This window comes from Neomonachus schauinslandi, chromosome 5 (assembly GCF_002201575.2).
Source record: "Neomonachus schauinslandi chromosome 5, ASM220157v2, whole genome shotgun sequence".
Taxonomy (NCBI): Eukaryota; Metazoa; Chordata; class Mammalia; order Carnivora; family Phocidae; genus Neomonachus; species Neomonachus schauinslandi.
The window spans coordinates 99,073,962-99,088,029 of NC_058407.1; the positions used below are offsets into that span (position 1 = coordinate 99,073,962).

The window sequence follows — 14,068 nt, forward strand, 5'->3', positions numbered from 1 at the left end:
AAATGTACAGAAACGTCTATACAAGAATGTTTATTGCTGCACTTTTTAGAATAGTAAAAAATTGGAAACCACTTACATGACTGTCACAATGGATTATTTCAAAAGTGTGTGTGAGAGAGATATACATACAAACCTTGGAATGCCATGAGTCTGCTTCAAAATGATGGAATAGATTTATATATATTGGAATGAAGGCTATCCACATGATATTAAGTGAAAGAATCACGTTCTATATCTGTAGGTATTCTTTGATTTTTTTTTTTTTTTATGTGTGGAGCTATGGAAAAGCCCAGAAGGAAATATGACAAGCTGTTTCTTTTTCCTTTTCCCTGGGTGGATTCTATTTTTTCGCCTAGAAGATTCTCCCCATTTCTTAAGAGCTCTTTATCCAGGTAACTTCAATAGTACATCCTTGAGGTCTTAGCTTAAACTCTGTTGGGGGGAGAAGGGAAAGCAGAAACCCTATCCCTAGGTAAGCATGCTCTCATTGAACCCTGTACTTGCCACACTACCTACAAACCATACTACACTTTTTTATTTATCAAATTACTTACTTTTTGGGTTTTTTTCCCCCTAGACTCTAAGCTCCGTGAGGGCATGGACTGCATATGGGTCTAGCGTTCCAGAGCCTAGCACGGTGTCTGGGAAATAACTGTCGCTTATTGAGCTCTTACTGCATGCCAAATACTGCGGTTGGCGTTTTAAATGATCTCACTACACCCTGAAGTAAATGCTATTATTCTCTCCATTCTGAAGACGGGGAAATTGAAAGAGAGTGAAATTTGTCCCCAAAGCCGTTGTCCCGCTGGGATTAATTCCCAGGCCTGACTCTTGGCCACTACACTCACTATATAGTGATCAATAAATACCATACGAACTACAACCAGCCGCGGCTTGAGGGTCACTTGGCGGGGACATTGCGCTGGAGACATAGCACTGGAAAGGTGATCGGAGGAGAAGCCCCTTAAACCCGCTCACAAGTTAGATACTCGCAAGCCCCGCCCACTACGACCCGCCCACCAGCCCGGAAGGGACCGGCTGGGGCGGGACGAGCTTCCGGGGGCGGGGCGGGGCCAGCGCTGGTTGGCCGGCTTCGGGCGGAAGTCGGGAGGGTCGGTGGTCCGAAGACGCTGGCTTGTGACAGGGCGGGGTAGAAGGAAGGCCTACATAAAGGTTGCCTCTCCATCCCTTCGCTCCCGGGGACCCTCGGAAAAAACCCAACACCCCGGCCCCGCGGCTAGCCCCTTCCCCCAGGCTCTCTCCGCTCGATTTCGCCACCGTTATGTGGGAAGCGAATCCGGTGAGTAGCCGGGCGGGACGGGGCGGACCCAGTGGGCGGGGTTGAGGAGAGAGGGGCGGGAGGGGGTTCCTGGGAACTGCTCCCCCTCACCCGCTTCGGGCTGGGTGTTGAGTTCCGGGACCCCGAAGATCCTGGCCCTTGGGGCTTCTATAGTTTCTGGCTTTTGAGCGGTGGAGATAGCTCCGTGGGTTTTCCAACGCATTATTACTTTCTGTTACAGTTATTTATTTGACTTGCTGTGGTTTCTCCGCCTCCGCCTCCCCCTCCCCCCACCGTCTTTTTAAACTTTGTGTTTTGCTTCCTAATCGGAGTTCCGGGGCTTTGGACCTGTTCCTCTGCCTTTGCCTCAGGTGTACCTGCCAGTCGCATCCATCTAAAGCGAGGGGATTCGACCCCCGTGTCTTGAATGGGCCTAAGAGGAATCATCAGTGCTCCTTTTTCCCTTCTTGGTGGGCAGTCATTTCAAACTTGGGGGGACCGAGTGTATGTTCTAAGCGTCTAGATGGTGAAGTTCTTAGATTTTTTTTTTTTCCAGTGGACAGAACTGATGACCTGGAACTTTTCAACTGCAAGTCTTGTCTCCCTCCTTCTTGTCTGACTCCGGTATTTGCATTCTGTCTGCGTGTATTTTGGTCTGCTTTGCTTTTATACATTTCTTTAATGTGCAGCTCTCGAAGAGTGGAATCCGTTTGCCCAGAGTATTCCATTCATCTCTTGTTAGAGTTGAAATCGCCTAGTAACATGGCAAATGTACACCTTAGGAGTTGACTCAGGAAATGGCAGAATCCCGTTTCAGCAAATTGTTGGACTGAATGTGTGAAATTACCGCGTGTGCCGAGATAACTGCCCAAATTTACTTACAACCCCGTTTTCATACTTGCAATACTCTTTTGCTGTAATCAACACTTTTTTTTTTTTTCCCCATTTCTGGAATATATTTCCAGATGAGTTGGAGTGTTTATCAGTTAATTCTGTTATGTTTTTAAGTTTTTATCCAGTAGAAACTAGTCTGTTGGTCTGCATTTGTTGGTTGCACATTGTGGTTGCATCCCAGTCCTTCATGTTACTGGTCGTCATCTAAGATCTTTTTTGGGGGGGGGGGGGTTCGTACATATAACCCTGCAATATCAGCCCACATCACAGGAAAGTAATTGCTGGGATTTGATTTTAGCAAAAATAATTTAGAATTATGAGAATGTGCTCTCTGCGTTTGTATTCAGTTTCACGATCTGTCATCAACAGTCTTCATTTTCTGCCATTATACATATATGTGTGTATGTGTATGTGTGCAACTGGCGTCTGTGTCTTCAGTTTTTATTAGCAGTCCTTTTCGTCTTGGTTTCTCCATAACAAACTTTTTAGTCATCTAGGTATGTCTTGCTCGAAGTCACATGTTTCAAATTCTTCATTATATTGTAAGCTCCCTGTGGGCAGGGATTTTTGTCTGTTTTGTTTATTTCGGTATCTTCAGGCCAGAGAACAGAGCCTGGCACTTAGTAGGCACTCAGTAAATATCTGTTGAATTAGCAAAGGTGACTGGATTTAGTACTAGAGGGAGTCCTTTGCTCCTACTGTTCATTCTCCCTCCTCCATCACATATACATTAGCAATTGCTATTGGATCATTTGTATGTTTGTAAGGATTATAAAGACATTAGTGAATGTCTTATAAATTTGTTTTGTTATATAGCATTATCTCATTTCTTTCTCATTATACATTTCTTTGTATGCTGTTTCTTCTGACATCACCCTAACGATTTTGCTTGATTTCACCAGAGCAGACTGACCTTTGTTAATAGTGGCGAACCTTCCACATATAATCCCACGTTCTTCTTTCAGCCCCTATTGTGCTACCCTAGTATGTCTTAATGCTACTCTGTTTTCTTACTGGTTTCCTTCCTATGAACATATGAATTCTGTCAATAAGGACAGTTTAGTTTTTAAAAATACAGTCAACGTTCTGTATGTGTGTTTCTCTAGTAATTTGTTAGTTTATAGTAATAGAAGCAGCATCTGGACAGTTTGTCCAGCTGTGCTCATGGGATGAAAATTAATTTTAATGTTACCCTAAGCCAAACACATTGGAAATTTAAAAAAACAACAAAAAACTACAATGTATCCTAAAGATAAATGCAGATGACTTTTGCATTACCCATCAATTGAAATTACTATTTGCCATTTCTTACCATTGAATGAGATCATAAATTCTACTTTGTGAAGCAAGGCCACTGTGAACTGCTCTAATTGAGGTCTTCTGCCTAGTTTCTCCCTGTATATTTTTGATAGCATCTATGGCCTTAATGTACCACCTATGAGCTGCGGACATACCTCCTATTGCAAATATACCTTCTGTATGATACTGTATTCTACTCACAAGTGGCTTTGAGAAAATGTTACACTGATGGCCATGGTAATACTCAGAAGCAACTGCCCCTTCCAAGTGAAAAGTCCCCATGACATGGTTTGAGTGTGGAAAATCAGCACTGAGCTTGCAACATTTCCTTGGGGGAGAAACCTAAAACAGAATAACCAAGGAGTTATAAGCTTTGTCTCAGTACAAAATTTTATTTTATCTTTCAAGACAGTCATGAGGTCAGTGATATCTACTCAAGCCTTTCACTGACTAGGCACCTTGAGGTAAGCATAATGTCCCTGCCAAGGCAGATCTGATTGACAGAAGGAGCAGGCTCACTCAGTTCTGGTATGAGCTTTTGGCAGTTCGCCATCCACCTGGGGGAGGTAGCCCTTGACTAATGTCCCCCAGTTTAGAAAAATGGCAAAGTCTGTAGAAAGGAATTGAAGGGGTTGCCATCACTGCTTTGACTCTCTATACCGTGACTTTATCCTGCCTTTCTCTGCCCTCTGTGTCATCGTCTTATTCCTCTTTGCTGCGAGTAAGTAATCACTGTTACATATGAGGGAGTTTCAGTTTCCTTTTCTCACACTGATGAAGGAAACTGAAAAATGACAAACATCTGTAAGATTACAAACCCATGTGTTACAGTATTAAGACCTTGCTTTCAGTGATAAAGTCTCCCATAATTCCTTCCCACATATGAACTCATATTATTCAAAGAATCTGATGAGTTAGCTGAGGGAGGGGAAAAATGATTTTCTCAGGACCACGCAGGTGAGTATGCAGCAGAATTATATGAGTACCCGTGTCCTGTTGCTGGGCGACAGCAGTGATAACGTTGTGTATTGGTGCAGTGCTTTACCTGCTGAGCCATCTTTTTCTCTGTTATTTTACATTCACAGCTGCTTCCAGACTCACTTGGCACTATGATTCTTCTCTCTCCTTTTTCTGTCACGCTTCTTGAAAGAATAGTCTTATACTTTTTGTCATTCTTATTCATACCTCTACTCCTCCAGCCTCACCTCTGCCCCTAACACCTCACTTGCTAGGAGGTCACCAAGGACTTTTGAATCAACACATCAGTAGTGACTTTTATGCCTCCAACCTCTTCTGTCTTTCTGCAACATTAATGCACTAGAGGTGTTTTTTAGGACTGTTTTTTTATTTTCCTGGGTCTCTACTGCTTTGGATTTCTTCTTTTTATGATTTGTCTTTGAATCATAATTTTAACTGCACTTCCTTCTATCCCTGAAATGTTCTACTGTTAACCTTTGTTTTTTCTCAACACATCCTTTTTTTGGTGAGCTCCAAGGCTTCAGATACTACTGTAGTGAATATGCCTGCCAAATGTACCTTTTCAGTCCTGACCCTATTCCTGAGCCAGGTGATGGACACCTCTACTGGTTGTCTCTCTGACAGTTCCAAGTTGGTATGTCAAAACTGGACTGCCAGAGAACCCAATCATTGATTATTTCACCCACTCAACAAATATTTACTAAGTATCTACCACATATAAAACATTCTAGGCACTAGGGAGGGGCATTACAAATACGGATCAAGTCAGAGTCTGCCCCTCAGGGGTCTGGCAACATAGTTTGGGGAGTGGAAGTGATACCAGAGGATACTGGGGGACTAGGTTCCCTGACATAAGTTACATTTGAGCTAGGTGTTGAAGTTATAGAGGTGGTTCTTTGGGAAGGGCAAAGGAGCAAAATGACCACAGACCCCAAAGGTGAAAGAGATTGGCAAGTACAGTTTGGATAAAGGAGTGAAATGGAAAAAGTGCATATCTGATGAGTCAAGTCTCAGGATGGGCATTTTCAGAGAATGAGGATGGAGGGTTTGTGCGTGGTGGTATTTAACATGAGTGTAATATCTCTTCTGAGTCAGGCAGCGTCCCTCAGGCTTGGGGGAGGATGGAGGTAGGATTCATTTCTGGAAATGAAAGTTCTACAGCGAACGTAGTGTCTATGAAGAGGTGTTCCTAGATCCACATATAGTCATGGGTTCATATACTGATACCTGTGTCTTGGCATTCTTTCTAATTGTGCCAGTAGTGGATTGAGTTAAGCTTGTGAGTAGTGTGATGTGCCAGGGTTTGGTGGCTGAGGCGGCACTCAACAAAGCGTGCCCACACTGAGATTATCTGATACCTGTGTGAGGTAGGAATTAATAAATGATTAGTCTCCCTTTTTCAAGGATGATACTAGGTCTCAAAGTTTGGTGACCTTTCAGAATAAGGACAGAGCCGGGTTTTAAATCTAGGACTTTCTGGCTCCAGAACACATACTCTTTCCAGTCTGCCTTAACATACAAGACTTAAAAGTGGGTAGAGAAGGACCTGTGAGGAAAGATACAGGGAGTCAGAGAAAAAGAAGAATTCTTGAGCTGCAGAAAATCACACCCTTTGTGCGACACCCAACTCCCATGATTTTAGAACTTTTTTCTAGTGGTGCAGCACATGAACAGCAGTAGGGAAATGCTGTGGCCTCCCCAGGATGGGTACAGCAGATGCAGCACAAGGCCGAGGGAGTGAGTCTAATGGTTTCTGGAGTATCGGAGTTTGTGATACAGGCTGGAGGCAGACTTGTAACAGGTTTGAAGGATGGAGTGAGGTGAAATGCTGAGTATGACCCACCTGGTCTGAAATACGCAAAATGTTGAGGTCTGTGGCTTATACAACTCACCCTCTAAGAGTCGGATCTGCTTTTGAAATAGTATCTGATGGCACTCATCTATATATTGAGCACCTACGATAAGCCAATCAGTTCTAAGCCTCAGCGTTTACAGTGGTGAATGAAACAGACCAGGTCCCAGCCCTTAGGAGCTTGCAGTCTAGTGCAGGGAGGCAGACAGTAAGCCAATAATTATACAAATAACATTTAACTGCAATTGCAGCCAAAGCTCTAAAAGAAAACAAGAACAATGACAATGTATAATAGGGGCAGTTAATATTAGACTGGGACATAGGTTAAGTCTCCTCTCTGAAAGACACTTTTGCAGCGATTTGAAGGACTGAGCAAGAGTTAGCCAGGTAAAGTTGGATGGGGGGCAAGGAGGGCTCTTTAGACAGCAGAAACAGTGTGGGCAGAGATCCTGAGGCAGAAAGGAGCTTGGTGTTTGAGGCAGAGAGAAGCAGTGTGTGGCTGGAACCCAGTGAACCAGAACATGAGGCCAGGAGGTAGGCAGGAACTAGCCAAGCACGGCTCTGTGGCACATGTTTAGGATTTTGAACATCATCCTTAGAGGAGTGGGAAGCCATTAGAGGATTTTATATAGGAAGGGGAAGGAACGTATCTGTGTTTTTAAAAAGATCATTCTGGCTGCTGTATGGAAAATGAGTTATGTATTAGGAAGTGTGAAATAATGGCCTCCCAAAGATACCCACATCCTAATTCCTGGACACTGTGAATATGTTAGGTTACATAGCAAAGGGGAATTAAGATCCTAATCAGCGGGCGCCTGGGTGGCTCAGATGGTTAAGCGTCTGCCTTCGGCTCAGGTCATGATCCCAGGGTCCTGGGATCGAGTCCCGCATCGGGCTCCCTGCTCCTTGGGAGCCTGTTTCTCCCTCTGCTTCTCTCTCTCTCTCTCTCTCTCTGTCTCTCATGAATAAATAAATAAAATCTTAAAAAAAAAAAAAAGATCCTAATCAGCTAACTTTGTGATTGGGAGATTGATTACTTTGGATTATCCAGGTGGCCCAGTGTAATCACAAGCATCCTTAAAAGCGGAAGAAGGAGACAAAAGTGAGTCAGAGAAAGGTGTTGTTGTGGAAGAATAGTCGACATTGCTGGCTTTGGAAGATTAAGTAAGGGGGCTACAAGGCGAGAAATGTGGGTAACTTTTAAAAGCTGGAAAGGCCAACAAAACAGATTCCCCATTACAGCCTCCAGAAGGGAATCAAGCCCATGGTGATTTTAGCCTAGTGAGTTCCATGTCAGACTTCAACAGAGGTGTAAGATAATAAATTTGTGTTGCTTTAAGCCACTAAGTTTGTGGTAATTTGTTCCAGCAGCAATTGAAAACTAATATCGAGGGCCATCGGAAAGGCCATTGTAAGACCACTTAGGGAGCTATAGAGTAGTCCATGGTGAGGATGAAGGTGATCTGGGCTAAATTGGTGATAGCAGGGAGAGAGACACATAGGTGGATCCGTCCAGGCTGCGCTTTGGATGAAGAGTGCTAGGTTTCACTAAGATGGGGAGATTGGAAAAGGGGAAGATACGGCCGAGACCAAGAGTTTGGCTTTGGGCCTGTTACAGGTTTAATGTGCCTATGAAGCATTCAAGCAATAAAGCCAAAGAGGCAATTGGTAGGTGGCTCTGGAGAGTGGGTTAGAAGTGGCAGTTTTGGGCTTAGTCTTTTAAAGTCTTTGGCTTTTAAAATCATGACAGTAAGTGAGACCCCTAGGACAGTGTTTCTCAAACTTTTAGTACTGTTGCAGATCACCAATCTTAAACAAGAAAGTAGTATTTAAAAAATTAATGTTTTTATTATAGAAAAAAGATAGTTTTGCAGCCTCTTACAAAGTATGTATCTAACTTGTTATTTATTTATTTTTACTTTATTTTATTATGTTATGTTAGGTCACCATACAGTACATCATTAGTTTTTGATCTAACTTGTTGAAAGATAGCTTGAGATGTAGGTTAGATCCAGACACTGATTTTTTTTTTTTAAGATTATATATTTATTTATTTGACAGAAAGAGAGCGAGCCCAGCCAGGGGGAGCGGCAGGCAGAGGGAGAGGGAGAAGCAGGCTCCCCACTGAGCAAGGAGCCCGATGCGGGGCTTGATCCCAGAACCCCGGGATCATGACCTGAGCTGAAGGCAGACGTTTAACTGACTGAGCCACCCAGGCATCCCTGACTTTTTTTTTTTTTTTTTTTACCCTGTATTTCTACTAAATTAGGAAATTCCATGTTATAATTATAGATTGTCAGGATTTGCAACTGGTGTTTGCTGGCTCTGTCAGATGTTTTAGAATGCCAAGATCAAACACATATTGAGAAAGTATGAGATTTCTCCCTGAAGACTATTCCTAGTGTCCAGTCAGTTGCCAAATTGACACACTTAAAAGATTAAGTAACTGTAGGAGCAAATGTTTCAACCAGCCTGAACATTTGGAAGATAGGAGCAAATGTATTCTTAGTCATTCTTTGATTACTTCAGTCTCTGGAAAGTATCTGTTCGAGTTATGTTGTAACATTTGGATGTGTTCTTTATATATCCACAATAATAAAATCAGTCTCACTCTCTGATGAGTGAAGAAAGCCATCAGATTCTGGGAAGGAATCACACCCTAGCAATCGAACCATTTGTAGCATAGTTTCGTGACTGAAAAATCTGGTACCTTGTTCTCCTCATTAAAAATTGGGAATTCTGGCCTTGAAATAGTAGGTTTAGGTTATTTCAGATGCCGAGTGTATTTTAGCTATTATATACTTAAGCAGGCCTCTGGGAATCAAGAATGGCTATTAGTGTTATCAGCATCATAAAGAAATATTTTTATCTCATCTGTCCTTTTGGAAACTCTTGTCAGCACTTTTTTCCTTGATACCCTTTAAACTCAAGTAGAAGGGTGATTTTGCAAACACTGCCATTTCCACACATTCGAGAGCACATACTGAGTTGTCAAGATTTGCTGATACTTAATTTTCATTGTTTTCTTCAACATTCAATTACAATCAGGAGGCATATTGTTTACTTCTTTCTAATTGTTCCATGTGTTTAAAACGCCTTTTAGTGATGCAGCAATACCTTTTCTTGCTGTTTGTATAGCTCGTGGTCTGTCAATTTTGAGTGGGTTGCACCTTTTCCAGCCCATGTCACAGCTCACAGAAGCATCATCGTCTAAATGAAAACTGTCTTTGTGCAGTGAGTTTTCACTGATAAGCAGAACAAAAAGTTGTTGAGTACTTCTGCCTCATTACAGAGTATATATGCTATAAGAACCGATTTATGTTTTCTCTACAAGTAGTTTGTTCAGTTTTAAAACAAAGTATATGCTGAAACACTCATGTGATAATAATTGCTCTCTCATAACATGTACCATTGATACTCTGTGACTTCCAATAGAGTCATTTAATAAAGAAATTTTGTCAATAGCTTGTTTCTTTTCACAATTTGGTTGGGCATTAAATTTGGACTGACAGTTTCTCAACGATATCAAGACCTTTACCTGTTTTAGCTGAGGAATGCCTCTTTATTCTTGGTCTCTTCTCTACCTTATCAACAAAGTAAATTGATTTGAGGCTTTGTTTTAAAATGATGTGAAAGTTTACTTGGTTTTACACCACCATATTTGCTGAACACTAGCTGATATGAACTGATCAGCATAGACTGAACATAATGACATAGTTGGTAACTTTAAAGAAATTAAATTTTCATGAAAATCGTTATTACTCTTATATTTCAACTTTACAAAATATATATGAACAAATTTCTTTAATTTATCCTCTGAAAATGCCTGTGAACTACTTCATAATTCTTGAGGACCATGTTTCGAAGATGCTGAGAAAGACAAGAAAAGGGGCTAGGACTGAGCCCACAGAGCCTAAAAGTTACAGGCTGCATAGAAATTAAGGTACAAAGGAGATCAAGAACTTGTGGCCAAAAATTCAAGACAGTCTAGAGAGTATGATTTCATGGAAATCAAGAAAAAGGTAAACTGTGGAATGTTACTGAGTGGTCAAGTAAGATGAGAACTGATAAAAGAGCATAGGATTTAGCAACATTGAAGCTCATTGGAGGTCCTAGCAAGTGCTGTTTCTTGTTTGTTTGCTTGTTTGTGATGGTGGTGGAAGATACTGGGCCAGAAGCTAGAAAAACTAAATTAGAGTGGATTTTAGAGTGAATGGAAAGTGAGGCAATGAAAATGGTGTGTGTAGACAAAGAATTATACTTAATCCACCAAAGGAGATAAAATGGAATCCTAAAAGTACTCAATCTAAAAGAAGATTGAAAAAGATGAAAAGGGGAACAAAGAACAGATGGAACAAAAGCAAATAACAAGATGATAAACTTAAACCTAACTATATCAATAATCATACCAAAGTAAATGCTGCATGCATATCAATTGGAACACAGATTGTCAGATTAGAGTAAAAACTAAGACCTGACTCTAAGTTGTCTACAAGAAACACACTTCGAATATAAAGACACAAACAGGATAAAACTAAATGGAAGGAGAGCTATGGTGCTGACACCAGTCAAGAGAAAGCTTGAGTGGTATATTAGATTTCAGATTAATGATATTATCAGGGATAAAGAATGTCATTTCCTATGCTAAAGAGTTCAGTTAATCAGTAACAATCCTAAACATTTATATACCTGATAATAGAGCTTCAAAATACATGAAGCAAAATTAATGGAACTGTAAAGGGAAATAGACAAATCAATCCCATTCTAGTTGGAGATTTTAATACTCCTCTCTCAGTAATTGCTAGAATAAGTAGGTACACATGAGCAAGGATACAGAGGACTCGAACAACACTATCAACCAACTTGATCTAATTCACATTTATAGACCATTACACTTAACAACAGTTGAATACAGTTTTTTTTTTTCAACTACATGGGGAACATTTCACGTGCTACACCATATTCTGGGCTGTAAAACAAGTCTTAGTACATTTAAAAGAATTCAAGTCATGTACAGTATGCTATCTGATCAAAATGGAATTAAATTAGGATTCAGTAAAAGAAAGATCTGTAAAACCTGCAAGCATTTGGTAAGTAAATAACAGTTTAACCCATTAATCAAAGAGAGAAAATGTGAAGACAACATATCAAATTTGTGGTATGTTGCTATAACAGTACTTAGAGGGAAAGTTATGGCTACTTTGATGCCTATATTGGAAACGAAACGTCACAAATTAGTGACTACAGCTTCCTCCTTAAGAAACTAGAAAAAGAAGAGCGAATTAAACTCAAGCAGGGGCAAGGAAATAAAATTTAGAATGGAAATCACTGAAACGAAAACCAAAAAATTAATGAAAGCAGAAGCTGTTTTTTTTGTTTGTTTTGAGGAACATCAGTAGAATTGATAAACCTCCAGCCAGACAGATCAGGAGAAAAAGAATTCAAATTATTACTGACAATGAGAGAGGTAACATCACTACAGACATTAAAGGGTAGTAAGGGAATGTTATGAACAATTTAATGTCAATCAGTATGGCCACTTAGATGAAATGGGCATATCCTAAGACACAGACTACCGAAGTTCCCTCAAGAAGAAATAACATGAATAATCCCAAATCTGTTAAAGAATTTAAATTTATGGAAAAGGCCTACCCACAAAGAAAACTCCAGGCACAGATGGTTTCCCTGTAAATTCTAACAATATTTAAGGAAGAAACAATACTAATTCTGCACAAGCTTTCAGAAAATTGAAGAGAAGGTTATACTTCACAACTCGTTCTATGAAGCCATCATTACCCTGATACCAAAACCAAAGACATTACAAGCCCTAATGAACATAGATACAAACATTTTAAGCAAAATTTTAGTGAATTGAGTCTAACATATAAGAAGGTTAATTCATAATTACAAAATGGTGTTTATCCTAAAAATGCAGGTTGGTTTAATATTTGAACAGCAACAAAGTAATTCACCATATAAACAAACTAAAATGAAAAACAATATGATCATTTCAATGTATGCGGGAAAGCATTTGACAAAATCTAGTATCCCTGATAAAAACTCTCAGCAACCTAGGAATAGAAGGGAACTTGCTCAACCTGATAAGGGGTATGCAGAAAACGGCTAACTCAGCAGGCCTAGGGTGCTCAAACCATGTACATTCTCAAGAAAGGCCTGTTTCCATGACTGTCCTTTCCCTAGCTCCAGAGAACTGAGCTCTTAGAATAGTTTGTCTAATGAGTGTATTTGCATACCTGAGATCTTGAGCTATGCTATACCAGTTTATCCAGATAGTTTACACTGGCAATGTGATTTATGGTGAACACCTGCTTTCTCTCTGGAGGTCTGGAATGTCAGCAGCTGAGGTCGGTCACATACTTGTATGACTAACTCCTAGTAAAAACCCTGGACACCTAGGCTCAGGTGAGCATCCCTGGTTGGCAACATTTTGCACTGGTCACATATGGTTGCTGGAAGAATTAAGTGTGTCCTATGTGACTCCACTGGGAGGGAACACTTGGAAGCTTATGCGTGGTTTCCTCTGGATGTCACTCCATGCGCTTTTCCCCTTTGCTTATTTCACTGTGTATATTTTTACTATAATAAACTGTAACCGTGAGTAGAACAACTTCCGAGTCCTGTGAGTCCTTCTCCTATGAGACCAAGGGTGCCCCTGACATAAGGGGCATCTACAAAGTACCTATATCTAATATCAGACTTAAGAGTGAAAGACTGAATACTTTCTCACTAAGACCAGGAACAAACAAATGATGTCCATTCTTTATTTGATGTTGTACTTGAGATGATAATCAGTGCAATAAGGCAAGAAAAAGAAGGCATGAAAAAGAAATAACAGGCATCTATATGCTAAAAGAAAGTGAGGCTATCTATATCGATCTACAAAATGCCTATTTTATAAATATATGCCCAGAAAATCTGATGGAAAGTCCAAAAATCTAGAACAAATAAGGGTTTAGTAAGGTTGCTGAATACAGGATCCATGTACAAAAAATAATGTATCTCTAAATACAAGCAACATTCAATCAGAAATTGAAATTTACATGCAATTCCATTTACAATTATAACAGAAATATGGAATACTTAGGCATGAATCTTGCATAAATGATGTACAAGATCTATACACTGAAAACCAGAAAACATTACTGAAAAAAGTTAAGACGTAAATAAGTCAAGAGATACGCCTCATTTGTGGGTTGGAATACTCAATATTGTTGAGATGGCAGTGATCTCCAAATAGATCACTACGCCATCCCAATCAAAATTGAAAGGACCTAGTATAGCCAAGCAATTCTGAAAAAGAACAAATTTGGAGCACTAACACTCCTGATTTAAAGATTCAGTGTGAAACTACAGTCATCAAAACAGTGTAGTATTGGCAGCAAGATAGAGAAAATGATTATTAGAACAGAACAGATTCCAGAAATAGACCCACAAACATATAGATAACTGACTTATTATTTTTTTTTAATAAAAGTAAGGTTTAGTGGAGAAAGGACAGTTATTCACTGTTTGGTCAGAGGCTGTGTTTAAACCCCTTGTGCCAGTGAGACTTCCACCCTGTGTTGATCCATCCATGTGCAGCTTAGGAAATGTTTTCAAGTTTGTCCCATGACCTGCTCTGATCATTCCTGGGTGGATTCAACCTAGTGCTTGTACACAGCCTTCCTGACTCTCATGGTTAATTGTAATTCCAGGAGGGCTTTTCTTGGTTATCCCTGGTTCTCTGTATTAAATTTCTGTATTCT

General features: G+C 40.3%; 1 protein-coding gene across 1 annotated transcript in view; it reads left to right on the forward strand.

Annotated features, from left to right (window-relative positions):
• The first annotated feature begins 1,155 nt into the window (after window positions 1-1,155).
• PARP11 (poly(ADP-ribose) polymerase family member 11) overlaps window positions 1,156-14,068 on the forward strand; it is a 38,145-nt gene continuing 25,232 nt past the window's right edge. The window contains exon 1 of the mRNA XM_044914958.1: window positions 1,156-1,300. Coding sequence (XP_044770893.1) covers window positions 1,283-1,300 — 18 coding nt within the window. The 5' untranslated portion in view covers window positions 1,156-1,282. The remainder of the gene's footprint in view (window positions 1,301-14,068) is intronic.